The sequence below is a fragment of the Lepidochelys kempii genome, chromosome 5 (genome assembly GCF_965140285.1).
Source record: "Lepidochelys kempii isolate rLepKem1 chromosome 5, rLepKem1.hap1, whole genome shotgun sequence".
Taxonomy (NCBI): Eukaryota; Metazoa; Chordata; order Testudines; family Cheloniidae; genus Lepidochelys; species Lepidochelys kempii.
The window spans coordinates 71,641,187-71,668,543 of record NC_136384.1 but is presented as its reverse complement, the minus strand read 5'-3'; the positions used below and the strand labels follow the sequence as shown (position 1 = coordinate 71,668,543).

Below are 27,357 nucleotides of genomic sequence, written 5' to 3'. Positions count from 1 at the left end.
TGACTCTGGAAGTTCCTCGAGGAGGAGGCTCTCCCGCCATATGTGGAGTCCTATCTGGGACTGGCGGAACCAATGGTGCCTGTCCCTTCACCAGTGATGAGTGCCGCACTTACCACCTCCCGCCCTGATCCAACAGCACCACCAGCGCAGGACAATGCCAAGCGAGAGGGTCATAAGTGCTCGTATGGCCCTCTCAGCAAGTCTGTGTCATGGACTGCAGCGAAGCACAACATTTCCTTCCCGGGCTGCACCAGGTTGCACAAGAAGTCATGTGCAGATCCGATCATGCCACCTCCCAAGCTTACCTGTGCAGAGTGTAAAGCCAAAAGGAAGAAAGAAGTATCGGCCACCGTACCAAGGGACAGCTCTCTGCAGCATGCACCCCTGGTATGACTGGAATCCCCACACTCCTAACCGCACATGCCACCCCGCTTCAGTGGTCAGTGGGATGTACCTTGAATACCCAGACAAGTCGAACCGCTGCTCCCAACGGTGCACTTAGACCTGCCATATCCAGTCTCACTGCTGCTCTCGGCACTACAGTTTCCCGACAGACATAACGATTATCCTGGGCGAGAGATCATACCTGGTGATTGCAGGACCGCCCACACTGATGGCTCCGCCTCTACCTGAGATTTCTTCGGACTGCAACAGCTAGCGGAGGAACCGCCATTCTCCCCAACGTCCAGGTGCAGCTCAGACTCCCCGGCATGACCACTGCACCAGGCAGGGTGCTTTGGCACCGCCAACTTGATACACATATCTTTGGGGTCCGTAGTACCCCAGGACCAGACACCATGGGCACACTGGCTGCCCTGGAACCCATACAACTCTCTGTACCCACAATCACACGCCTCACATCCATCCGAGTGCCTGAGAGGAACCATTCAGCTTGGATCCAGAGGCAGACATAGAACGGGAGCCGATCCCACTGGTTCCTCCAGGACTGCCAGCTGCCGCCTCCTCTCCCACTGATGCATTGATTCCCCCAGTCCTCTTGCCTCCTGATGATCATGGGTAATACCAAGAGCTGCTGCAGAGGGTAGCCCTGGGCTTGGGCATACCTTTGGAGGAAGTTCTGGATCAACACTACCAGCTAGTGGATATCCTCTAGACCAGGGGACCATTTCACATCGCACTGCCCACAAATGACACTATCCTTCAACCTGCATGAGCAGTCTGGCACATACCAGCTTCCTGTGCCCCTACGCCTAAGAGAGTGGAATGCAGCCATTTTATCCCATCCAAGGGGGATGACATTCTTTTTCCCCACCCTGCTTTGCTGGTGGTACACGCGGCGACTGAATGGGCAAGGCAGCATTCCCATACCTCCACCCCCTCCACCCTCGGATAGTTCAGCAAACTTCCTTGACCTCCTGGCCACAAGGGTTACTCCTCTGCAGCCTGCAGTTCTGCATATCCAAGATCAGCTTGCCAAGTATGACTTTAGTAACTATGCCAAGCTAGTAGAGTTCCTGGAGGATTTGCCACAGGACAAGCAACAGCCATTCCAGACTCTAGAGGAGGAAGGCCGCCTGACGGCCAAGGGTAGCGTCCAAGCTGCTGTGCATGCAGCAGATACATCCTCCCGCTCTCTTGCCACAGGCACAGTCGTACGATGAGACTCCTGGCTGCAATCCTACAGCTTCCCCAGGGAGGTTCAGACCACGATCGAGGACCTCCCCTTTGATGAGGACAAGTTGTTCTTGGCGAAGACGGATGAGTCCCTCCACTCCCTGAAAGACTTAAGAGTGAAATTCTAGTCTCTCGGGATTTATACCCCAGTGCTTTGTTGAAAGCAACAGAGGCCATCCTTCTGACCATGCTCCTCGCACCCTACCAGCACGCTTATGTCCAATATCAGGAGCCTGCACGGTGGCCCCCCAAGATCATAGCATTCATGACCATCAGCTACTGCCACCTCCTCAGCTGTACTATGGCATCAAACAAAGGCCCAGTTTTGACATGCATATCGAGAGCTGCGAGCTCCCCACATTGCTGCCTCTGGTCCCCCTACCACCTTTGGGGTCATCTGGGTTGAGATCACCATGGTCCGTTGGGTACTAGAGATTGTATAATATGGTTACTCTATCAAGTTCCTTACCTTCCCCTTCCCCGCCCCCCCCCTCCGCCCCCAGCACCTCCTGGGAGTCTCTCTCATCACAGCCTCCTACATGAGGCAGACAACGTCCTGAGGAATGGTGTGATCGAACTAGTGGCTGGCCCCTTCATTGGCAAGGGCTTCTACTCCTTGTACTTTTTCATCTAAAAAACGGGAAGTCTCTGCCCTGTACTCAATCTCTAACTACTCAACACTGTCATCAGGAAGACCAAATTCTGTATGATGATGTTTCCATCAAATATCCCCTGCCTTCCCCTGGGGGTATGGCTCACACCTCTCAACATGAAAGATACTTATTTCCACATTGACATCCATCTGGCCCATTGCAAGTTTCATCCTTTCTGCAAGGGGGACAACCACTATCGTTTGAGTTCTTCCTTTTAGCTTCTTGACGGCCCTGAGGGTTTATACCGAGGTCTCTGTGGTCACTGCAGCCCCAACTGCGACAACAGGAGTACCCTATGTTCTCTTACTTAGACAACTGGCTTCCAGAGGTGCAAACCCTCACCAAAATGTTGTCGTCCATCTGCGCTCTCCACTCGCTCCATGCCACTCTCGGCATTTGTATCAATGAGGAGAAATCTGTGCTTGTTCCAACGCAGACAATTCATTTAATCGGATTCCGTGGATTCGTGACAGCTTGGGCCTTCCTCCCAGCGGACCGTTTTGCCACCCTGACAGCCCTCATGGTAGCCCTATGCTGCATTCCACGCCCCATACTGCAGCACTGTCTCTGCCTCCTTGGCCACGTGGTGGCCTGTATCCATGTAATGCCGCCTGCCTGCCTACACATGCGCTGTCTACAACTGTGGGTCCTATAAGTCTGCAGACCCACCTGGATGTCACCCTGATTGTCCCACATCTGGTCTGGACCTCCCTACTGTGGTGGACCAACCCTGCCAAGGTGTTGCTAGCACCCCCTTCACCACTTCTGCCCCCACAGCCACCATCACCACAGACACCTCTCTAGCCGGTTGGGGTGCCCACCTCGATGCACATGCCGTGCAAGGGACATGGACGCAGTGCTTCAACATCCTGGAGCTTCGAGCGGTCCACTAAGCCTGCTGTGCATTCCTGCCCCTCATCTGAGCCCAACACATTCAGTTCCTCTCTGACAATACCACTGCAGTGTCCTACATAAACCGGCAAGGGGGCACCAGGTCCCAGTCACTGTCAAATTTCCCTTTTTTGACAGGGTTCCTGGCCTAGAGGTTAGGGTAGTTGATTTTAGTAAGGCTTTTGACACAGTCCCATGTGGCATTCTCATGAGCAAACTAGCCTAGACTAGTGGTCTAGATGAAATTACTATAAGGTGATTACTATAACTAGTTGAAAGACTGTACTCAATGAGTAGTCATCACTGTCAAAATGGGTTCATTGTCAAACTGGGAAGGTGGGTTAGTGGGGTCCCACCAAGGTCAGTCCTGGCTCAGGGACTGTTTAATATTTTCATAAATGACTTGTACAATAGAGTGGAGAGCATGCTTATAAAACTTCTGGATGACACCGTGCTGGGAGAGGTTGCAAACACTTTGGAGGACAGGATTAGCATTCAAAATGATCTTGATAAATTCCAGAACTGGTCTGAATTCAACAAGATGAAATTCAGTAAAGATAAGTGCAAAGTATTCACGTGAAAAGGAAAAACTAAATGCATAATTACAAAATGGGGAATAACTTGCTAAGTGATAGGCTCTACAGCTGAAAAAGGATCTGGGTTTATAATGGATCACTAATTGAATATGAGTCTTATATCATTCTGGGGTGGATTAACAGGAGTTTTGTATGTAGGACATGGGAGGTAATTGTCCCAATTATTTGGAGTATTGTTTCCAATTCTCGGTGCTACACTTTAGGAAAGATGTGGACAAACTGGAAAAAGTCCAGAGTAGAGCAAGAAAAATGATAAAAGATTTGGAGAACCTGACCTATGAGGAAAGATTTTAAAAACTGGGCATGTTTAGTCTGGAGAAAAGAAGACTGAGTGGGGACCTGATAACAGTCTTCAAATATGTTAAGGGCTGTTATAAAGTGGACTGTGATCAGTTGTTCTCCATGTCCATTGGAGGTAAGACAAGTAGTAATGGGCTTAATCTGCGGCAAGGGAGATTTAGGTTAGATATTAGGAAAAAAACTTTCTAACTATGGGGCAGTTAAGCTCTGGAACGGGCTTCCAAGGGAGGCTGTGGAATCCCCATCATTGCAAGTTCTCAAGAGCAGGTTATACAAAAACCTTATCAGGGATGGTTTAGATTTACTTGATCCTACCTCAGTACAGGGAGCTGGGCTTGATGGCTTCTGGAAATTCCTTCCAGCCCTACATTTCTATGATTCTAAGTAACATTGTGAAGTTTGGAAAATGGTGTATACTGAGAGAAGGTTTAAAACTCTGAGTTGAAGTATAGAGCTACACTGGATCCCTTCATTTTAACTTGGAAGATACAATGAAATATTGAACGTTTGAGAATGTTTTCAGTGAAGAGTTTCTACATCTAGCTCTCCCCTCACCCTGTTTCCTGTATGCTGGGAAAGACTCTGTTTGTGTTCTGTACTAGCCACAGTTTACATCTTCACAGAGCAGTGCCTTTCCTCTTTAGAGACTTTTCCAAATATATCGTTACTGAATGGACAGTTGGGGCATTTGGCAGGTTGAGAGGCAGTTTGGAATCGTGGTGGAAGCATGTTATTTAGCATGATGTTTTTGCAAACAAAATCAGAAATGAAATAGATGAAGTGAGCTGTTGCTCACGAAAGCTTATGCTCAAATAAATTTGTTAGTCTCTAAGGTGCCACAAGTATTCCTTTTCTTTTTATAGTTAGCAGTGTTGACATTTAAATTGTCATTGATAGATTTTAGAGTTAACTCACTGAGATGAGTGGCAATTCACACCTTTTAGTGCTGTTGTTTCAGATTGTCTGCAGACTCTGAAGAAAACAGTCCTTCAGTGAACATTTTGTTTCACAATTATGAAGGCTAGAAATATAATTTTTTTTTAAATGAAAAATCTAAGTCTGGAGCAAAATTTTGCAATTTGGGGTGTAGAAGAGGTGATTCCTGTGGCAAATTCCATAAGAATTCCCACAGAATTGGGAAATACATATGACCCTGCTGTGTATTAGTAAATACAGCAGTGAACCAAAAATCCACCAAGAAAGAAATCTTGCCCTAACAAGTTTTCTCTGTAGTGGGCTTTGGATCCTCTTCTTACCCATGAACTCTTGTAAATGGGGGCTAAGCTCAGCCTCAGCTTGCTTCAGCTCCTAAATTTTGATAAGGAGGTAGATGTCTACAATCATTATTTCTACTGCTCCATCCACAGAGAGGAGCAACCTCTATCCACAGTGCAGATGGAGTCATTTACATAGCCATGAGAGGTTTCTGTATTCATGCTGGAGGATGGCATTCCACTACTATTTTTGCCTCTACATTGCACACGTCTCTTCCCTGTCACATGTAAAGCAAACACAGGGAGTGCCAGCCTGGGAAGACACCAGCTGATTAGATCTCCACTCTTCTTAACCAGAAGAAAGGAATGGGGAGATAAGAAAAAGAGAGACAGCATGTATTACAGGATTTTTGAAATCTTATGACAAGATCCTGGGCCCCATATCACATCTTGGATATGGATGATATTAGACACAGGAGTGAAACATTTCACCAAGGCAACATCTGCAGGCTAAAGCATAAGATGTGAAGTGTCTTTGGAATACACATTGATGAATCCTTTTGAACTGATGCTGGTATATTCATAAGTTACAGTCTCAATAACGTTTATATGAATGCTACTGAGTAATTAACAAAAGTATGGTAAATCCCAGTTGGGAATGAGATTGCAGAAGTATTACTTCAGCCTTACAATGGAGAACCTTATTGAGTATGTTGCATCTATGACCATTATTAAGGGAAGAGTAAAATTAAACACTGAGGATGTGTACATTGTTAAAGGCTTTGGATTTACTCATATTTTTATGCGAAGTAATAAATCCCTCCTCACTGGTAACATACCTAGGTTTCTGTTTTTCTCCATTATTTCTCTACCGTATATAACTAGTGAAAGTTGCTGGTTGCTTCAGTGATACTTACATGGAGAAGGAGAGTCGGTTTTCTGCAGATAATTTGTGATACGGTCCTGCAGTAGACTCCAAACTGAGTTTTTGCATTAAAAGATTAAGGTTTCCAGAGCACTGCTATAGGGAAATCATCCCCTAAATGGTCTCTCTTTCTCTTTCTGATTTATAGTAATGACGCAGTGATTTAAAATAAGACCTTTTTGCTTTTTAGGCCTGAAGATGTATGCTGTGAAGTATTTTTGGGACAGCAGCAGGAGTATTTTTGGGCGTTAGCAGCAGGTAGACAAGGAAAGTTTTGCCACTGTAGTTAACATCAATTTAATATTTAATATATAAGGTAACAGCGTGTAGCAGACACAGTGAACGCTGGAACCCATTTTATCTGGAGCAAGTAGGAGCACAGTGCCATGCAGTGAAGGAAGGTCTAAGTCAATACCACGGAAGCATTGCTTACCTATTCAACAAGCTTTGTTAATACGATTTATTTTAACAACTGTTGTAGCATTGAATTGAGAGTCAGCGTTCTTATTCATTATACCGTTTACAGGGGTCAGGTTCCTGCTGAGGCAGAGCTGGATTACTTAGGAGTGGCCAAATCACTGGAAATGTATGGAGTAGATCTCCATCCTGTCTATGTAAGTACTGTTTTAATTGAAGCTAAATATTTTAAATTTGATGGCATGACAAAAAGTCTTTAAAACTTAAATGGAAAGCTGGGGATGGGGCAGAAATCACTAGGGATTGAGTAAGTTTTGATAATTCTGCAGCAAAATTTGGATTCAGGTAAAAATTCCACTACATTTTCCTTAGCAAAAGCGGAGGCCAACATAAAGGAATTTCCTGAAGAAACAAAGGAATCTTTCTGATGCTAGAAACGTAGCTGAGCCCTGTAACCCACAGGGAACACAGGTTAGCGTGTTGTTGAAAACTGAGAGAACCTACGACTGGTTTCTATCCATGATCGCAGCTGGATGCCACATAGAACGTTACTGAGTCACTCCCAGCAATCATTTTAACTCTTGCCCAATACTGATGGATCCAAGAAAATTATGGTGAAAATACATTGTTTATGAGATTCTCAGTAGTGATTCAGTGTAAACCCTACAAAGGTTTCAGAAAGTTTTCTTTCTCTTTGGTGCCCTGCCCAAAATATCAGGGGGTTTTAAACCTCAGAAGACTCAAATTCTTCGTGGCCAACAAATGCTTTGAAACTGAAACACTAAGTAACAGCCTTGGTAGAGCCAGGAGGCTATATAGTATTAATAAAGGATGCTTTCCTCCTTATTCCAGTCACAGAGTCTCACCACAAATGTCTTGGCTTGGCTTAGAGACTATTCCTTGTCAGTTCGCATCTCTTCCCTTCAGGATTTCATCCTGTGTGATTTTGAATATTTACCATGAATTGCAGAGGCAGCTGCAATTTGCCATCAGAATTTTCATGTTATCCTGTACCAAGTTGATTGGCTATATAGACCCCAACAACTTAAGAAGTATTTCATATGGGGAAGGCACTGGGTCCCTCCTTATCATGAGCTTTGTCATCCATTGTGAGAAAAGTGCTCTGAATCCCTCATTGCAGTTGGTTTATTTAGGAACCCTCTCCAGCATCATGAGGGCAACAGTGTTTCAGTAAGGAGAAGGTGTCTCCAATCATGTTACGGGGAAGCAGGTCAGACTAACATTATACACCTTAATTCAAGAGTTATGGCATTTGTTGGGTGTCATATCTTGATAGGGGATTTATTCTCTGGCTTTTGTACCTCTCATCCTCCCTCATGAGATCCTTTCTTTTCCAATGGAAAAATGGAGACCCTCATGCCCCAGATCTTCCTGAAAGTACATGTTCATTTGTCCATGACATGGTAGGAAGTCCATGTTCATTTGTGAAAAACTTTGACCTTTGTGGCTGGGCTGCGCACAGGGGTGGGCCAGGTAGAAGAAATCTAAATCAGCAGATCAGTCTTTGGGAGATGAAGGAGCAGCAAAATAATTTCAGATTGGTGGAGCCTCTTGCAGAAATATAATTTTAAGGTAGGAAATAATTTTTTAGGGGGCGGGTTGGCATGGTGCTCGTTAAAAAATTATTTGGACATTTGTCTGAAGGAGAGTACCAAGAAAATGTGGGTTCAGAAGAACAGCCTGTAGAATATTTCAAGAGACCTCTCTTCTGCTGGAAGTCCTTTCCTTGTGCCTTGCCACATTGGTAGCTTCTACCTCCTTACACGTGGTGGGGTTAACTAGTAGTATTTAAAAATGGCTTTTATTTAATGTGGTACATGGATGCTGATTAGATCAGGGAGATGATTCGTTGTGTCATTTTCTGTGTCTCCTTTTGATTACAGTTTTTGACCCCTCCATGGTTTCCCAATATGATCATTACATTTTTCAGTTCTGCAGGGACCAGAAGTTAGTTGAGCAGACTGATTATTCATGTGTCTTGGTTGGTATGGTAGAATGAACCTATTCTAGCATTCGGAAGTATATTTACATTATGAGTAAATACTGTATCTTATGCAGTGTGAAGTTTTGACTGTAATTAGTTTCTTTAGATTTTTAAAGAAGAGAAATATGGCAATTTAGTTGTTGAATTGTTTCTCTTACCTGATTCATGTAAGTAATCCTTACTTATGAGAGCAATCCCACTGAAGTTTATAGGATTACTCCCATGAGTAAAGTTACTCAAGGAAGAAAGAATTTTGTAGGTTTGGGTGTTTAGCTTACTAAGATGATGATCATAGTAACCACTTGTACAGTGGTTTTCATTAGCAGATTTCAAAGAGCTTTACAAAGGAGGTCAGTATCATTATCCCCATTTTACAGATGAGGAGACTGAGGCACAGAGAGGTTAAAGTAACTTGCCCAAAGTTACCTAGCAGCAGAGCCAGTAATAGAACCCATTTCTCCTCAGTCCCACACCAGTGCTCCATTTACCAGGCCACTGCTTCTTAGATGATATCTATAAAAATAAAATTGTGGTTGTAAGTAATAAAATGACATCTGTTCTATTTTCCAGGGTGAAAACAAGTCTGAATATTTTTTAGGATTAACACCTGTAGGAGTTGTTGTTTACAAGAATAAAAAACAAGTAGGGAAGTATTTCTGGTATGTACAACATAATATTGCAGACTGTATTAAAATAATGTGGCTAAAAGGAAAAATAAACAATACCGAATATACGTATGATATGACTGGTTAGTTTTATGAGAACTAAACTGATGTACTTGTTGGAATCATGGATCTTTCTGTCTAGATTAAATTGTCTGTGTTCTATTTCTAATATTGTAAGAGATGGTTTTAACTTTCACCGCTCACATTAAAGTGTTTAAGTATCACTTTTTTTCTTGTGAGTAATATATGTGGAGCACTGGTAAAAATGATTATGTATGAATGGCTTACTGAAACTCTCCTTTCAATTTTTTTTGTTTCTTCTTTGTGTATTTCTGATGTGTTGGATTTAAATACCATAACACTTCTCTTTATCTTTTTTTCAACATTTAGGCCTAGAATTACAAAGGTTCACTTCAAGGAAATGCAGTTTGAACTTAGAGTGCTGGGAAAAGATGTAAGTTTTTTATTTTAAGTCTGAAGGAAGAAACTGTGAAACTAATCAAGTTAAGAGTTTGGTGTGTTCCGTGAAATGAAACTATTATTGCCAGTTTTGCTTTTAATCACTACCACAAAAACTTTTCTTATATTTAAATGTATTCCCATATGTAATCTTTCTTGATGGGTATTTGTAGTTAGGGTTAAGTTTTCTCTCTTTCCCACCTGCCTATTTTTCACTTTGCAGGGAAGGCAGAAAAGCCCTATTGAAGCAGAGCAGAATGAGACTTTATAGTATATTGTCAAGATTTGTTTTTCTATGCCATCAGTAACGCCTGCGATTTAGAATGTTGCAGAATGCCTATTCATGTACAAACAAGTCTGAGTTCTACTTTAAAGTAAATGACATATAGGTAATGCTGTAGTTACTGTCTGATGGTACATGTATGTAGTAAGCATTTATATGAAAAGCCTGGAATTATTTCAGATGTTTAACAAACTGAATGGGAAATCTGGAAGCTTGAGAAAGGAGACATAGGTTTACAGTGTAGTTGACTCATAAACTTGTTGAAAGTTCTATATTGTGCTCATAATAGGCCATCTCCCTGATGGCATTTGGCAGTTTCAAGCCCTGACAGGTATTTTTAGAAAACTGTTTAAGAGAACAGCAAGAACAAGGGTGTGAAAGATCGTTAAAATCTGCACTGCAACTAATGCTTCTTTGAGGTGCTATTGCAATACTCTGTATTCTGACAGTAAAGGGAGATGCCAGAATGTCCCAACATATCCACCTTCCTGTTTTTGATACAATGTTTTTTTCAAAAAAAGAAAAGGAGTACTTGTGGCACCGTAGAGACTAACAAATTTATTTGAGCATAAGCTTTTGTGAGCTACAGCTCATTTCATCAGATGCATTCAGTGGAAAATACAGTGGGGAGAAGAGTACCCAGAAGTCACCTACTACAGGACAGGCCCAACAAAGAAAATAACAGAACGCCACTAGCCATCACCTTCAGCCCCCAACTAAAACCTCTCCAACGCATCATCAAGGATCTACAACTTATCCTGAAGGACGACCCATCACTCTCACAGATCTTGGGAGACAGGCCAGTCCTTGCTTACAGACAGCCCCCCAACCTGAAGCAAATACTCACCAGCAACCACATACCACACAACAGAACCACTAACCCAGGAACCTATCCTTGCAACAAAGCCCGTTGCCAACTGTGTCCACATATCTATTCAGGGGACACCATCATAGGGCCTAATCACATCAGCCAGACCATCAGAGGCTCATTCACCTGCACATCTACCAATGTGATATATGCCATCATGTGCCAGCAATGCCCCTCTGCCATGTACATTGGTCAAACTGGACAGTCTCTACGTAAAAGAATAAATGGACACAAATCAGATGTCAAGAATTATAACATTCAAAAACCAGTCGGAGAACACTTCAATCTCTCTGGTCATTCGATTACAGACATAAAAGTCACAATATTACAACAAAAAGACTTCAAGAACAGACTCCAATGAGAGACTGCTGAATTGGAATTAATTTGCAAACTGGATACAATTAACTTAGGTTTGAATAGAGACTGGGAGTGGATGGGTCATTACACAAAGTAAAACTATTTCCCCATGTTTATTCCCCCCCCCCGCCTCCCCCCTCCCGTTCCTCAGACGTTCTTGTCAACTGCTGGAAATGGCCCACCTTGATTATCACTACAAAAGGTTTTCTCTCTTCCCCCCCCCCCAGCCCCCGCTCTCCTGCTGGTATTAGCTCAGCTTAAGTGATCACTCTCCTTACAGTGTGTATGATAACACCCATTGTTTCATGTTCTCTGTGTATATATATCTCCCCACTGTATTTTCCACTGCATGCATCCGATGAAGTGAGCTGTAGCTCACGAAAGCTTATGCTCAAATAAATTTGTTAGTCTCTAAGGTGCCACAAGTACTCCTTTTCTTTTTGCGAATACAGACTAACACGGCTGCTACTCCTGAAACATATGGTTTTTTGTTACTACAAAGGAGATTGGTTGATGAAATAGATAATTGTGTCAGTTGTCTTATCTTTCTGATTCTATATCATCATAATGCTGATTTATGCAGTTACACACACAGATAAGCAGAGCTGGCCAGTGTGGCTTGCCTGCTCCTAAATTCCAACATCATATTATTATAGGATATTCCCAAATTTCTTTTATTCCCTTTATATCCTGGAATAAATGCCAGCACCATGTCATATCACAGGAAAACTGAGACAAGAATTTGCAATATGATATGGGTGCAAAAAATGCCATTTCTGCATTGTGCTACATTCTGGGAGACATCCTACCCTGGAGGAGGAAGGGACTATTCCTTCTCCTTACAGATATAGTGTGACCACACCTGGAATATTGCATTCATTCCCAGGCACCTCAATTACCAGAAAGATACTGACAATTAGCATTAGCATTATAGGTACAGTAATTTCAGTCTGCTTTTCTAAAACGTTCAAGCAAACAAACCATATGAACTCTGGGTTAGTACTCTCTTGACAGCTGCTTTTCCTTTTCGGACTAGGGAATGTATGGGTGTGTGCATGGTGGTGTCTGCGGGTGTTCATACTGGATCCTCGAAACACAAATTGAAGTGATATGCCTAAAACACAAATGCGAACAAGGAATGGTGATAATTGGATGTTTTTATGCTCTTATACAGTCTAAGAAATGATGAAATTTTACAGCCAAATGCTGAAGTGTGTGAAATAATGGGGAGTTCTACATTAGCATCGAATCCTGAAACCCCTTACTTGAGTATCAGTTCAGTTCATTGTGGCTACTCACATAAACGAGGATTCATCACATGAATAAGGGTTTGCAGGATAAGGCTCTAACTTATCAGTCATGAATTATTGCCTAAGTGAATGAATGGGCTAAGAATGTTGATAGTACAAACAACACCATCACAAATGGTGCATTGTAGGACCAGATCAACTGTCTATTTGAGTCAATGGAAAGACTTCCATTGACTTTACAGGGCTTTGGATCAGGCCCATAGTGAACTGAGACCCCAATTCAGCAACAAACACATGCCTAACTTTAAACATTTGAATTACCATAGACAATATTCCTGACTTATTTAGGTTCAGTATTTTGTCTGTTTACTTCTCAAATGATACATTGAGGCACAACACTGTGACTATCAGTACTTGTAATCATGAATGCATACCTCATGGGGCTCCTCACACGCTTCATTGGATATGTGCTTAAATACCTTGCTTGCTGAATGGCTGCCTTGGATTTCTTTTTTTAAGTTGCTGTAGTCTGTTTTGTGAACAGAGAAGTTCAGTCTTGGAGCCACCAGTTTTGCACCTTTCACAAACACTATGTTAATTTTTTTTATTAAAAATAAAGAAAAAATTTAAATTGTTGCCAGAATATTGACATAAATACAGAGTTAAAAGTAATTGGTGCTGATTCTTTGTCTCTAGATTTTGTGGGTTTTTTTTTTTTGAGAGATGGATGTTAATTAAATGGAGCTCTCTTAACTCCCCTTGACAGAACGATGATGATGGCGAAATTCTACAAATGAGAATTTCCTGTCTCTTAGGTAGGACTTTACAGCATAGGGGATTCTCATAGACTTTAAGGCCAGAAGGGACCATTGTGATCATCTAGTTTGACCTCCTGCACATTGCAGCTGCAGAATTTCACTCACCCTCTACTGTAATAGACCCCTAACCTCTGCTTCAGTTACTGAAGTACCCAAATCATGATTAAAGACTTCAAGTTACAGAGACTCCACCATTTACACTAGTTTAAACCAGCAGGTGACCCATGCCCCATGCTGCAGAGGAAGGTGAAAAAAAACAAACAGGATTTCTGCCAGTCTGACCTGGGGGAAATTCCTTCCTGACCCCAAATATGGCAATCAGTTGAACCCTGAGCATATTGGAAGTCCCACCAGTCAGACACCTTGGCAAGATTTCTCTGGAGTAACTCAGAGCCCTCCCCATCTACTGCTCCATCTCTGGCTGTTGGGGATTTTTGCTAGTAGCAAAAAGAAAAGGAGTACTTGTGGCACCTTAGAGACTAACCAATTTATTTGAGCATAAGCTTTCGTGAGCTACAGCTCACTTCATTGAATAAATTGGTTAGTCTCTAAGGTCCCACAAGTACTCCTTTTCTTTTTGTGAATACAGACTAACACGGCTGCTGCTCTGAAACCTTGCTAGTAGCAGTTGCAGATGGGCCAGGTGGCATTGTAGTCACTCTCATCATGCCATCCCCTCCATAAATGTATCAAGCTCCATCTTGAAGCCAGTTAGGTTTTTTGACCCTGCTGTTTCCCTTGGAAGGCTGATCCAGAACTTCACTCCTCCGATGGTTAGAAACCTTCATCTAATTTCAAGCCTAAAATTGTTGATGGCCAGTTTATATCCATTTGTGTTTGTGTCATCATTGGCACTTAACTTAAATAACTCCTCTCCCTCCCTGGTGTTTATCTCTCTGATGTATTATTAGAGAGCAACCATATCTCCCCTCAGCCTTTGTTTTGTTAGGTTAAACAAGCCAGCCCCCTTGAGTCTCCTCTCATAAGGTAGGTTTTTCATTCTTCTGATCATCCTAGTAGCTCTTCTCTGCACCTCTTCCAGTTTGAATTCATCTTTTTAAATGGGGGAGACCAGAATTGCACATAGTATTCCAGCTGAGGTCTCACCAGTGCCTTGTATGAGTGCAGTAACACTTCCTTATCTCTACTGGAAATACCTTGTCTGATGCATCCTAGGATTGCTTTAGCCTTTTTCATGGCCAAATCATTTTGGCAGCTCATAGTTATCCTGTGATCAACCAATACCCCCAGATCTTTCTCCTCGTCTGTTGCTTCCAACTGATAAGTCCCCAGCTCATAGCAAAAATTCTTGTTATTAGTCCCCTAAGTGCATGACCTTGCACTTTGCACTATTAGATTTCATCCCATTTCTATTGTCTTGTATTATATTCCTGTCCTCCTCCGTATTGGCAATAACTCCCAACTTTATGTCATCTGCAAATTTTATTAGCATGCTCCCACTTCTTGTGCCAAAGTCATGAATTAAAATGTTAAATAAGATTGGTCCCAAGACTGATCCCTGAGGAACTCCTTCAGTAACCTCCCTCCAGACTGACAGTTCACCTTTCAGTATGACTCCTTGTAGTCTCCCTTTAACCAGTTCCTTATCCACCTTTCTATTTTCACATTAATCCCCATCTTCTCCAATTTAACTAATAATTTCCCATGTTAAACTGTATCAAATACCCTACTGAAATCCAGGCAGATTAGAGCTACTGCATTTCCTTTGTCTAAAAAATCAGTTATCTTCTCAAGACGATGATAAGGTTCGTCTGGCACAATCTACCTTTTGTAAAACCATTTTCTATTTTGTTCCCATTACTGTTTGATGATGTAGTCCATAATGAAGTAAATGAATTAATGCCCTATAATAATAATAACAACAAACTGTTCTTGAATATATTAAATGCTTTATGTAGAACACAGTTTTAGTATCACAGTGGAAAGTCTGTAAACATAGTTATAATTTTAGGCTTTAATTTATATTTTCAACTATTGGCAGATGTAAATTAAAAGCAATCAAACCCACTTTTCACAGATATACCAATGTAGGGAGAATAGTCTCTTTGTTGCTTTTAGTACTTCGTGCAGTGGTGCTGCATGTTAACAGTTACTTAATGGAAAGCCTTGCTTGTTTTCAGTTTCTCCTTAAGGCAAATGAAAATTAAGGTTGAGATTTTCAGAGCTGCCTAAAGGATTTGGATGCCCAATTCCCATTAAAATTAATGGACATTAAAATTAATGGAAATGGACATCTAAATCCCTAGATGGATTGACAGATTTCAGCCCAAATATACAGAGCACTGTCCTCAGGCTGGTTAAAGATTACAATATGGAGTTTTTGTGTCAGGGAAAATTATTTATCATTGATGCTAGTGAGCCTGTTTACATCATTTGGCTTTTCATAAACTCAGTGTTTCAACAAGCACAAAATATTTACTGTTGCTGCATTTATAATGAAATTAAGAGCTTCACCTTCTCTGTCTCTTATACTGAGATCTGTAGTGCTTCAGCAGTTCTCTTCCCTGAAAACCACTTGTATAATTATGACTTGTTTGTTCTATTTCTGTAAACCCATTTCTGCTGTGTACTAATATTACTATAAGGTAATTGGATTTAATGTACACCTAATTTATATCCTGTATCTTTTAATTTTTTTCTCCATTACACTTTCTCCATTATTTTTTCTCGTGCTTTTAAAAAATGGCAAAAATAGTATTTCACTGTCTCTGGCTTACCATTGCATAAGAGACCAATTACTTTGATCAGCTGGCAGAAATTTTCTTGCAGTGACGTTAGTCACTGGATCAATATAACATTGTCCCTCAACTTGAACTATGCTCAGAAGTAAGAGCATGTGTTAAGCATTCCATGAAAGCTTTAAATAGCAGCGTGAAGGAGTGAGCCTTTCCCATTTATAGATTGCAAAGAAAAAGTCTCTAGGTAAGACAAATAAAGTTAAGACAAAAAGAAAAGGAGTACTTGTGGCACCTTAGAGACTAACCAATTTATTTGAGCATAAGCTTTCGTGAGCTACAGCTCACTTCATCGGATGCATACTGTGGATCCGATGAAGTGAGCTGTAGCTCACGAAAGCTTATGCTCAAATAAATTGGTTAGTCTCTAAAGTGCCACAAGTACTCCTTTTCTTTTTGTGAATACAGACTAACACGGCTGTTACTCTGAAACCTGTCATTATGCAAAGTTAAGACAAATTCTGATGATAAACAAGTATATTTTGGTTGAGCTCCCCTTGGGAAAACTACAGGGTCTGATTGTTGCTGTGTGCAATCCTCATTAGGGTAAATGTCAGCTGTGTGCACTTTTGTTGAAATTCACCCAGGAACATAGATGGACACAAAAAGTCCCCCAGTGCAGCAGAATCATTGTGGTTACACTCCATGTGAATGGGTAACTGTTCAGTGGGTGCACAGAGGACACTGCAATTCCTGAATGTGACAGAACTGGGTTCCACACTAGTGATGCATAGGCCACTACAGAAAGGGGCTGAAGGAATGGGCCAAGGAATGGAAAAAGATTGTGGTTACATGTATCCAGTGGGCATGTATTTTTGCCAGCAAGTTAAAGAAGTATGGGCTGGATGAATGGACTGTAAGGTGGATAGACAGCTGGCTAGATCGTCGGGCTCAACAGGTAGTGATCAATGGCTCCATATCTAGTTGGCAGCCGGTATTAAGTGGAGTGCCCCAAGCGTCGTTCCTGGGGCTGGTTTTGTTCAATATCTTCATTAATGATCTGGGGGATGGTGTGGATTGCACCCTCAGCAAGTCTGCAGACTACACTAAATTGGGAGGAGAGGTAGATCCGCTGGAGGGTAAGGGTAGGATACAGAGGGACCTAGACAAATTAGAGGATTGGGCCAAAAGAAATCTGATGAGGTTCAACAAGGACAAATGCAGAGTCCTGCAGTTAAGGACAGAAGAATCCCATGCACTGCTACAGACTAGGGACCGAGTGGCTAGGAGCAATTCTGCAGACAAGGACTTAGGGTTACAGTGGACGAGAAGCTGGATATGAGTCAACAGTGTGCCCTTGTTGCCAAGAAGGCTAACGGCATTTTGGGCTGTATAAGTAGAGGCATTGCCAGCAGATCGAGGGACATGATCATTCCCCTCTATTTGGCTTTGGTGAGGCCTCATCTGGAGTACTGTGTCCAATTTTGGGCCCCACACTACAAAAAGGATGTGGAAAAATTGGAAAGAGTCTAGCAGAGGGCAACAAAAATGATTAGGGGGCTGGAGCACATGACTTATGAGGAGAAGCTGACGGAACTGGGATTATTTAGTCTGCAGAAGAGAAGAATGAGTTGGGATTTGATAGCTGCTTTCAACTACCTGAAAGGGGGTTCCAAAGAGGATGGATCTAGGCTGTTCTTGGATGTACCAGATGACAGAACAAGGAGTAATGGTCTCAAGTTGCAGTGGGGGAGGTTTAGGTTGGATATTAGGAAAAACTTTTTCACTAGGAGGGTGGTGAAGCGCTGGAATGGATTACCTGGGGACGTGGTGGAATCTTCTTCCTTAGAGGTTTTTAAGGTCATAGAATCATAGAATCATAGAATATCAGGGTTGGAAGGGACCCCAGAAGGTCATCTAGTCCAACCCCCTGCTCAAAGCAGGACCAATTCCCAGTTAAATCATCCCAGCCAGGGCTTTGTCAAGCCTGACCTTAAAAACCTCTAAGGAAGGAGATTCTACCACCTCCCTAGGTAACGCATTCCAGTGTTTCACCACCCTCTTAGTGAAAAAGTTTTTCCTAATATCCAATCTAAACCTCCCCCACTGCAACTTGAGACCATTACTCCTCATTCTGTCGTCTGCTACCATTGAGAACAGTTTAGAGCCATCCTCTTTGGAACCCCCTTTCAGGTAGTTGAAAGCAGCTATCAAATCCCCCCTCATTCTTCTCTTCTGCAGGCTAAACAATCCCAGCTCCCTCAGCCTCTCCTCATAAGTCACGTGTTCCAGACCCCTAATAATTTTTGTTGCCCTTCGCTGGACTCTCTCCAATTTATCCACATCCTTCTTGAAGTGTGGGGCCCAAAACTGGACACAGTACTCCAGATGAGGCCTCACCAATGTCGAATAGAGGGGAACGATCACGTCCCTCGATCTGCTGGCAATGCCCCTACTTATACATCCCAAAATGCCATTGGCCTTCTTGGCAACAAGGGCACACTGCTGACTCATATCCAGCTTCTCGTCCACTGTCACCCCTAGGTCCTTTTCCGCAGAACTGCTGCCTAGCCATTCGGTCCCTAGTCTGTAGCTGTGCATTGGGTTCTTCCGTCCTAAGTGCAGGACCCTGCACTTATCCTTATTGAACCTCATCAGATTTCTTTTGGCCCAATCCTCCAATTTGTCTAGGTCCTTCTGTATCCTATCCCTCCCCTCCAGCATATCTACCACTCCTCCCAGTTTAGTATCATCCGCAAATTTGCTGAGACTGCAATCCACACCATCCTCCAGATCATTTATGAAGATATTGAACAAAACCGGCCCCAGGACCGACCCCTGGGGCACTCCACTTGACACCGGCTGCCAACTAGGCATGGAGCCATTGATCACTACCCGTTGAGCCCGACAATCTAGCCAGCTTTCTACCCATCTTATAGTGCATTCATCCAGCCCATACTTCCTTAACTTGCTGACAAGAATACTGTGGGAGACCGTGTCAAAAGCTTTGCTAAAGTCAAGAAACAATACATCCACTGCTTTCCCTTCATCCACAGAACCAGTAATCTCATCATAAAAGGCGATTAGATTAGTCAGGCATGACCTTCCCTTGGTGAATCCATGCTGGCTGTTCCTGATCACTTTCCTCTCATGCAAGTGCTTCAGGATTGATTCTTTGAGGACCTGCTCCATGATTTTTCCAGGGACTGAGGTGAGGCTGACTGGCCTGTAGTTCCCAGGATCCTCCTTCTTCCCTTTTTTAAAGATTGGCACTACATTAGCCTTTTTCCAGTCATCCAGGACTTCCCCGGTTCGCCACGAGTTTTCAAAGATAATGGCCAATGGCTCTGCAATCACAGCCGCCAATTCCTTCAGCACTCTCGGATGCAACTCGTCCGGCCCCATGGACTTGTGCACGTCCAGCTTTTCTAAATAGTCCCTAACCACCTCTATCTCCACAGAGGGCTGGCCATCTCTTCCCAATTTTGTGATTCCCAGCGCAGCAGTCTGGGAGCTGACCTTGTTAGTGAAAACAGAGGCAAAAAAAGCATTGAGTACATTAGCTTTTTCCACATCCTCTGTCACTAGGTTGCCTCCCTCATTCAGTAAGGGGCCCACACTTTCCTTGGCTTTCTTCTTGTTGCCAACATACCTGAAGAAACCCTTCTTGTTACTCTTGACATCTCTGGCTAGCTGCAGCTCCTGGTGCGATTTGGCCGTCCTGATATCATTCCTACATGCCCGAGCAATATTTTTATACTCTTCCCTTTATACTCTTTGTCAGGCTTGACAAAGACTTGGCTGGGATGATTTTGTTGGAGATTGGTCCCTTCCAACCCTGATATTCTATGATTCATGGCAAATAATGTTTTTAGACCAGCGTGCAGGAATCTTAGACTCTGGGACGGCAACTGCAAAGAGAGTATGTATCTGCTCTGGCCAGGTTGGGATGTTTGTTCAGTATACATACACCCCAGCTTTGTTCTTTCTTCCAACCGCTTTTATTTGGGTGTGGTATGTGGGAGTGGCTTGTGTATTTGAGTGAATTAAATCCACTTACAGGAGAAGGTACCCTTAAATCTTGACTGTAGCAGGTCTTTGACAGGTTCTATGAATAGTGCATGTGAGAAGTATTTATACATGCAGAATATCTTACTATACTTTTTCACTATTTCCCTTCTTGAAACTAGAGCTGTGCAGAGGATGGAAATTCCATTTTGCAAAGGAATTTTGAAATTTTGATTAGTTTTTAATCCGAACGAAATCTGAAAATATCCAAATTCTCTGCAAAAGAAAATTCTGAAAAAAACCCATTGTTTCAGATTGATCAAAATGTTTTGTTTTGAGAAAATTGAAACATTTTATTTTATTCTAATTTTTTGTTGCATTATAATATAACCCACAATTTAAAACAAACAAAACAAAGTCATTTCAAAATGAAAACTCAAAATGTTTCATACTGACAATGTGAAAGAAAATGTAGACTCAAATGAAGTAAAAATCTTAAATGAATCCACCTGTTCCATAGAATCTCTATGGATAGTAATTCCATGCTCTAACAAGAATATAACAGTAGGGATCTATTATTGATCACCTGACCAGGACAGTGATAGTGACTATGAAATGCTAAGGGAGATTAGAGAGGCTATCAAAATAAAAAACTTGGTAATAGTGGGGGATTTCAATTATCCCGATATTGACTGGGTACATGTCACCTCAGGATGAAATGCAGAGACAAAATTTCTCGATACTTTAAATGACTGCTTCTTGGAGCAGCTGGTACAGGAACCCACAAGGAGAGAGGCAATTCTCAGTTTAGTCCTGAGTGGAGCACAGGATCTGGTCCCAGGGGTAACTACAATAGCACCGCTTGGAAATAGTGATAATAAAAAATAACATTTAACATTCCTGTGGTGGGAAGAACATCTCAGCAGCCCAACACTGTGGCATTTAATTTCAGAAAGGGGAACTATGCAAAAATGAGAAGGTTAGTTAAACAGAAATTAAAAGGTACAGTGACTAGAGTGAAATGCCTGCAAGCTGCATGGACACTTTTCAAAGACACCATAATAGAGGCTCAACATAAATGTATACCCCAAATTAAAAAGCACAGTAAAAGATCTAAAAAAGAGCCACCGTGGCTTAATAACTATGTAAAAGAAGCAGTGAGAGATAAAAAGGCATCTTTTAAAAAGTGGAAGTCAAATCCTAGTGAGGTAAATAGAAAGGAGCATAAACACTGTCAAATTAAGTGTAAAAATGTAATAAAGCCAAAAAGGAGTTTGAAGAACAGCTAGCCAAAAACTCAAAAGGTAATAAAATGGTTTTTAAGTACATCAGAAGCAGGAAGCCTGCTATACAACCAGTGGGGCCCCTGGATGATCGAGATACAAAAGGAGCACTTAAAGACAATAAAGTCATTGCAGAGAAACTAAATGAATTATTTGATTCAGTCTTCATGGCTGAGGATGTTAGGGAGATTCCCAAACCTGAGCTGTCCTTTGTAGGTGATAAATCTGAGAAATTGTCACAGTTTGAAGTGTCATTAGAGGAGGTTTTGGAATTAATTGATAAACGTAACAGTAACATGTCACCGGGACCAGATGGCATTCACCCAAGAGTTCTGAAAGAACTCAAATGTGAAATTGTGGAACTATTAGCTATGGTTTGTAACCTGTCCTTTAAATCAGCTTTTGTACCCAATGACTGGAAGATAGCTAATGTAACGCCAATATTTAAAAAGGGCTCTAGAGGTGATCCCGACAATTACAGACTGGTAAGTCTAACGTCAGTACCAGGAAAATTAGTTGAAACAATAGTTAAGAATAAAATTGTCAGACACATAGAAGAACATAAATTGTTGGGCAAAAGTCAACATGATTTCTGTAAAGGGAAATCATGTCTTAGTAATTTATTAGAGTTCTTTGAAGGGGTCAGACCCTATGGGACTGGGGGGATCCAGTGGACATAGTGTGCTTAGATTTCCAGAAAGCCTTTGACAAGGTCCCTCACCAAAGACTCTTACATAAATTAAGTTGTCATGGGATAAGAGGGAAGAGCCTTACATGGATTGAGAACTGGTTAAAAGGCAGGGAACAAAGGGTAGGAATAAATGGTAAATTTTCAGTATGGAGAGGGATAACTAGTGGTGTTCCCCGAAGGTCAGTCCTAGGACCAGTCCTATTCAACTTATTCGTAAATGATCTGGAGAAAGGGGTAAATAGTGAGGTGGCAAAGTTTGCAGACGATACTAAACTGCTAAAGATCGTTAAGACCAAAGGAGACTGTGAAGAACTTCATCTCTTTTCTGCCTCATCTGTGGCATAAAAGAGACAGAACCAGGGCAGAATATCTGGCCTTCTCACGCTAGCTGCAAATTTAACTTAAAATCCTATCCAAAAAAATAGAGCAATTTGTTCATGTTACTTAAGAATTACAAACAGTGGGTCAGTTTACACTCATTGAAACCAATGGGGTGGTATGAGTGTAAACAAGTGCAGAGAATTTGATCCACTAACTACAGAGTTTTGTGCTTGTCTTTTTTTCCCCGCGTACCCACTCAACTATCTGCTAGTTGTAGCAGTAAGAGTTGTGTAGTGGTTAATAGGTGAGTCACCACTAAACAGCCTTCTGTTTAAAGTGCAATGGAATAAAATTCCTTGGCAAACCTGAAGGGGTGGCTTATTTTTCAGGTTTATTTTTTAGCCTTTTGTTAGTTATTGTTTAGTAAAGTTTTTGTATTGTTTCTTTACGAGGCTAAGGTATTTAAAATCTTGAAGTGCTTATGTAGTAATAGCACAGGTTTATTATTATTTTGCTACTTGAGTTGTATGATGTACTTTAAGATAATTATCTTCTTGACTGTAGAGATGACGTGACCTTGTGTGACCCATAATACAGTCTCGATTGCATAAGCTGGGATTGGTATGCATTAGGTAAATGTATTAAAAAAAAACAAAACCCTTAAGAACATTTTCTGTTGGAGGAAACAAATGATAATCTCCAGATATGTGTCTAACTTGGCAAAGAATAATGTTTTGCTCTCAGCTACTGCTTCCAAATATGTATATTCTGCTATTGTTCATCTTACTGAAGCAGAGTGGCAATGTATATGTGGCCAGATCTTCACCTGTACTGAGTTTACACTCTATTCATCTCACAAGAGTGGGGAGAAGGAGAAGTTGCTGTAAATCACTTTTCTGCTTCTATTAACCTGGTCTGGCTGGGGGCCAAAATAGTCCCTGTCATAAATTAGTGTAGCCTAAGGGTTACTATATGTTATGTTGACTGCCACAGTCCCATAGGGTCTGACCAGTCTGTCAATTTATACCAGCTGAGACTCTGGTCTATACATTTTAATGTAGATGCAGTCATAACATCCTAAAATCTGCTTCTCTTGTTTCACTTTTAAAAAAAAAACTTGACATTAAAAATGTGATTAAAAATCCTAGCTCTGGATTTGTCATACACAGTAAGAGTGAATTGTATTTTGCAGTAGGTGGAATCTTGCTCCTGATTGCCAGAGATTCACATGTTGCATGATTCTCCTATTGTATGTCCAGCACGGTAGATTTGGAATTCAATAGCCCCCAGACCCCAGCAATATCTGAGATTGTGTTTTTTTATTAATTGAAGCTATATATTGTTGCAAATTAGGGTGACCAGATAGCAAGTGTGAAAAATCGGGATGGGAGTGGGGGGGTAATAAGAGCCTATATAAGAAAAAGCCCCAAATATTGTGATTGTCCCTATAAAATCAGGACATCTGGTCAGCCTATTGCAAATATAAGTATCATCTATACTCTGCAGCAAATCAGTCTCTTTAGATGAAAGAGTTGCATCTCCCAGTTTCCAGTACTTGCAATGGTGATGATTCCTATTGCAGGCCCCTCTTTTGCTGTAATGTCTTTAGGAAAAAAGGTCCTTCTGGGTAAAGCCTGCAGCTTATCTGGGGACATATTCAGTCTTTGGTAATTTCACCTCAATATCCCAGCCATCGGTGTAATCTTCTGCAGTGGAAAAATATAAATAAAATCTCTACAAGAATGAAGTGGCTCGGGTATATCCCTTATGTTTTTGTCATTGTGAGAGAATGAAACATTAGTTAATTATTCCAATCATCGGTGTAACCCCCCATTATTATTATTGTTTATTGCTTGTTTCATGTTTGAAGGAAGGCTTTCAAGCAAGTAATTTGTAACTTTCATGAACTGCCCAACAGCATTTAATAAGGGATGTAATCAATTTATTTGTTAGGAGTGAGATTTTGGATTCTGGGGAATGCACTAGATTAGTTCATGATTTACAGGTTTGTTTGCAAATCATAGTTGTTTTAAATGAAAAATGTGAGAAACCTGAATGGCCTCTACATGCACGCACACACATCATGCCGTATGTGCAGGCATCCATTTTATAAAACCAGCTACTAAAAATGGTAGAATTCCATTTATAAACACTTGTATATGTTATCAGATTATTGAGGAAACTCTTTTAGGACCTGAGTCTGTCACTCATACTGAGCGATAATTTACTACATGAATAATCCCAAGAAATCAGTGGGACTACTCAGGTAGTAAGGTACTATGTACTCAGGCTATGTCTACACTATGAAATTAGGTCGAATTTATAGAAGTCAATTTTTTAGGAATCGATTTTATACAGTTGATTGTGTGTGTCTCTGCTGATGAGATCTGCACTCACCTGTAGCTTGCCACGCTGGCCAAACAGGAAATGAGTTTCAAAAGTTCATGGGCCTTTTCCTGTCTACCTGGTCAGTGCATCTGAACTGAGAGCGCTGTCCAGAGCGGTCACAATGGAGCACTCTTGAATAGCTCCCGGAGGCCAATACCATCGAATTGCGACCACACTACCCCAAAATTCGACCCGGCAAGGTCGATTTCAGCGCTAATCCCCTCGTCGGGGGAGGAGTACATAAATAGATTTTAACAGCCCTTTAAGTCAAAGTAAATGGCTTCGTTGTGTGGACGGGTGCAGGGTTAAATCGATCTAACGCTGCTAAATGTGACCTAAACTCGTAGTGTAGACCAGGGCTTAGTGTAACAGTGACAGAACTAGGCCCTTAATAAGTTAACTGGATGACCGATAGAGTTTAAGGTTATTCATTTTGAGTCTTGAATTTTATAGTTTGTTGAAAAAGATCAGTATAATCCTGGAAGGCTTATTTTAATGTCAGTAGACAAGATCTTCAAACATGAGTGTCTAAAGGTAGGTTTCTTATTCTGAGTTTAGAGAGACAAGGTGGGTGAGGTAGTATCTTTTATTGGACCAACTTGTGTTGGTGAGACAAGCTTTTGAGCTTACATAGAGCTCTTCTTAAGGCATAGGCAGCGAGTTATATGGGCCCGTGGTGCCTTGGCATCAGCAATATTCAGAGCCCAGTGGCTCAGCTCCACCAATATTTGGGGCTGGGTGTCCCAGCCGCCACCCTGCACCTCCTACGAGTGTCCCCCGGCCTCCCCTTGCTGCCCCCATGCACGGGAGCAGAGGGTCCCTGCCTCTGCTGTGCAGCTCCATGCTGCCTCCCTGCAGCAACTTCTGCTTCAGAGACCTGGTGCCCCCCCTCCCCGCCCCAATCTCAACTGCCAGGGCAGACTGACTCTGAGCCTGCCCTTCCATCTCAGAACCTTCCCTTTTCCGGCGGGACCCTCCACCAGCACAGGAGGCCCCGCCGGCCACAGTCACCGCTCCTGCCCCATGCTGGGCAAGGATGCAGCCCCATCCCTCTCCCCCAGTGAGGCTACAGTCAGGGGCAACAGCAGGGGAGGAGGTGCATGCAGCACCCCCTGGCACCCACCATGTGGGAGGCGAGGGAGATTCCTGGACCTGAGGGAGGCCCTAGGAGCACATGCAGTGACAGTGGTGGGGGTGAGTGTGCTGCTGGGGGGGCAGGAAAGAGGGGTTCCTCCCCCAGAGCTCGCTGCTGCCAGCAGAGAAAGGGCTGGGGGGAGTCCTCCACTCTGGCCCCTGTCCCAGAGCAGCCTGCCTACACCCCAAACTCATCCCCAGCCCTGCCCCACCCCCGAACCCACACCCCCAGAGCCCTCACCCCCCACACACACACCCTCTACCCTAGCCCTGAGCCTCTCCAACACCACAAACCCCTCATCTCCAATCCCAGTTAGAGCCTCATCTCCCTGCACTCCAACCCTCTGCCCCAGCCCTGAGCCTCTCTAACACCCCAAACCCCCCAGTGCCAGACAGAGCCCTCACCCCCCACACTCCTACTCTCACCCTGAGCTCCTCCCACACCCCAAACCCCTCATCTGCAGCCATACCCCACAGCCCTCACCCCTGCACTCCCTCCCTTTGCACCCCCTCCTATCCCCAAACTCCCTCCCAGAGCCTGCACCCCAATCCCCTGCCCCAGCCTAGGGCCTGCACCCCAGACCTCCTCCCCCACCCAAACTCCCTCCCAGAGCCTTGGGCAGGTGGTGGGCGGAGTTTGGCGGGGCAGGTTCTGGGCACCACCAAAAATTGTGCAAACCTGCCACCCCTGTCTTAAGGATCTTCTTCAGGACCTGAAGAAAGAGCTCTGTGTAAGCTCAAAAGTTTGTCTTTCTCACCAACAGAAGTTGGTCCAAATAAAAGATATTACCTCACCCGCCTTGTCTCTCTAATATCCTGGGACCAACACAGCTGTAACAACGCTGCATACAACAATTGAGTTTAGGCACTTTGGCCTGATTTGCAAAGATGCTTAAATATGGATTTAGTTCTTAGGGTATGTCTACACTACGGAATAAGGTCGAATTTATAGAAGTCGTTTTTTTAGAAATCGGTTTTATGTATTCGAGTGTGTGTGTCCCCACAGAAAATGCTCTAAGTGCATTAACTCGGCGGAGTGCTTCCACAGTACCGAGGCTAGAGTCGACTTCCGGAGCATTGCACTGTGGATAGCTATCCCACAGTTCCCGCAGTCTCCGCTGCCCATTGGAATTCTGGGTTGAGATCCCAATGCCTGATGGGGCTAAAACATTGTCGCGGGTGGTTCTGGGTACATATCGTCAGGCCCCCGTTCCCTCCCTCCCTCCGTGAAAGCAAGGGCAGACAATCGTTTCGCGCCTTTTTTCCTGAGTTACCTGTGCAGACACCATACCACGGCAAGCATGGAGCCCACTCAGGTAACCGTCACCCTATGTCTCCTGGGTGCTGGCAGACGCGGTACGGCATTGCTACACAGTAGCAGCAACCCATTGCCTTCTGGCAGCAGACGGTACAATACGACTGGTAGCCGTTCTCGTCGTGTCCGAGGTGCTCCTGGCCATGTCGGCTGGGAGTGCCTGGGCAGACATGGGCGCAGGGACT

General features: G+C 43.0%; 1 protein-coding gene across 4 annotated transcripts in view; it reads left to right on the top strand.

Annotated features, from left to right (window-relative positions):
* The window catches only part of EPB41L4A (erythrocyte membrane protein band 4.1 like 4A), a 222,772-nt gene that overhangs the window by 111,513 nt on the left and 83,902 nt on the right, over positions 1-27,357 (top strand). For all 4 annotated transcript variants that reach the window (XM_073344691.1, XM_073344692.2, XM_073344693.1 and 1 more), the window contains 3 exons: positions 6,741-6,828; positions 9,207-9,295; positions 9,692-9,755. In XM_073344691.1, the coding sequence (XP_073200792.1) occupies positions 6,741-6,828; positions 9,207-9,295; positions 9,692-9,755 (241 nt within the window). The remainder of the gene's footprint in view (positions 1-6,740; positions 6,829-9,206; positions 9,296-9,691; positions 9,756-27,357) is intronic.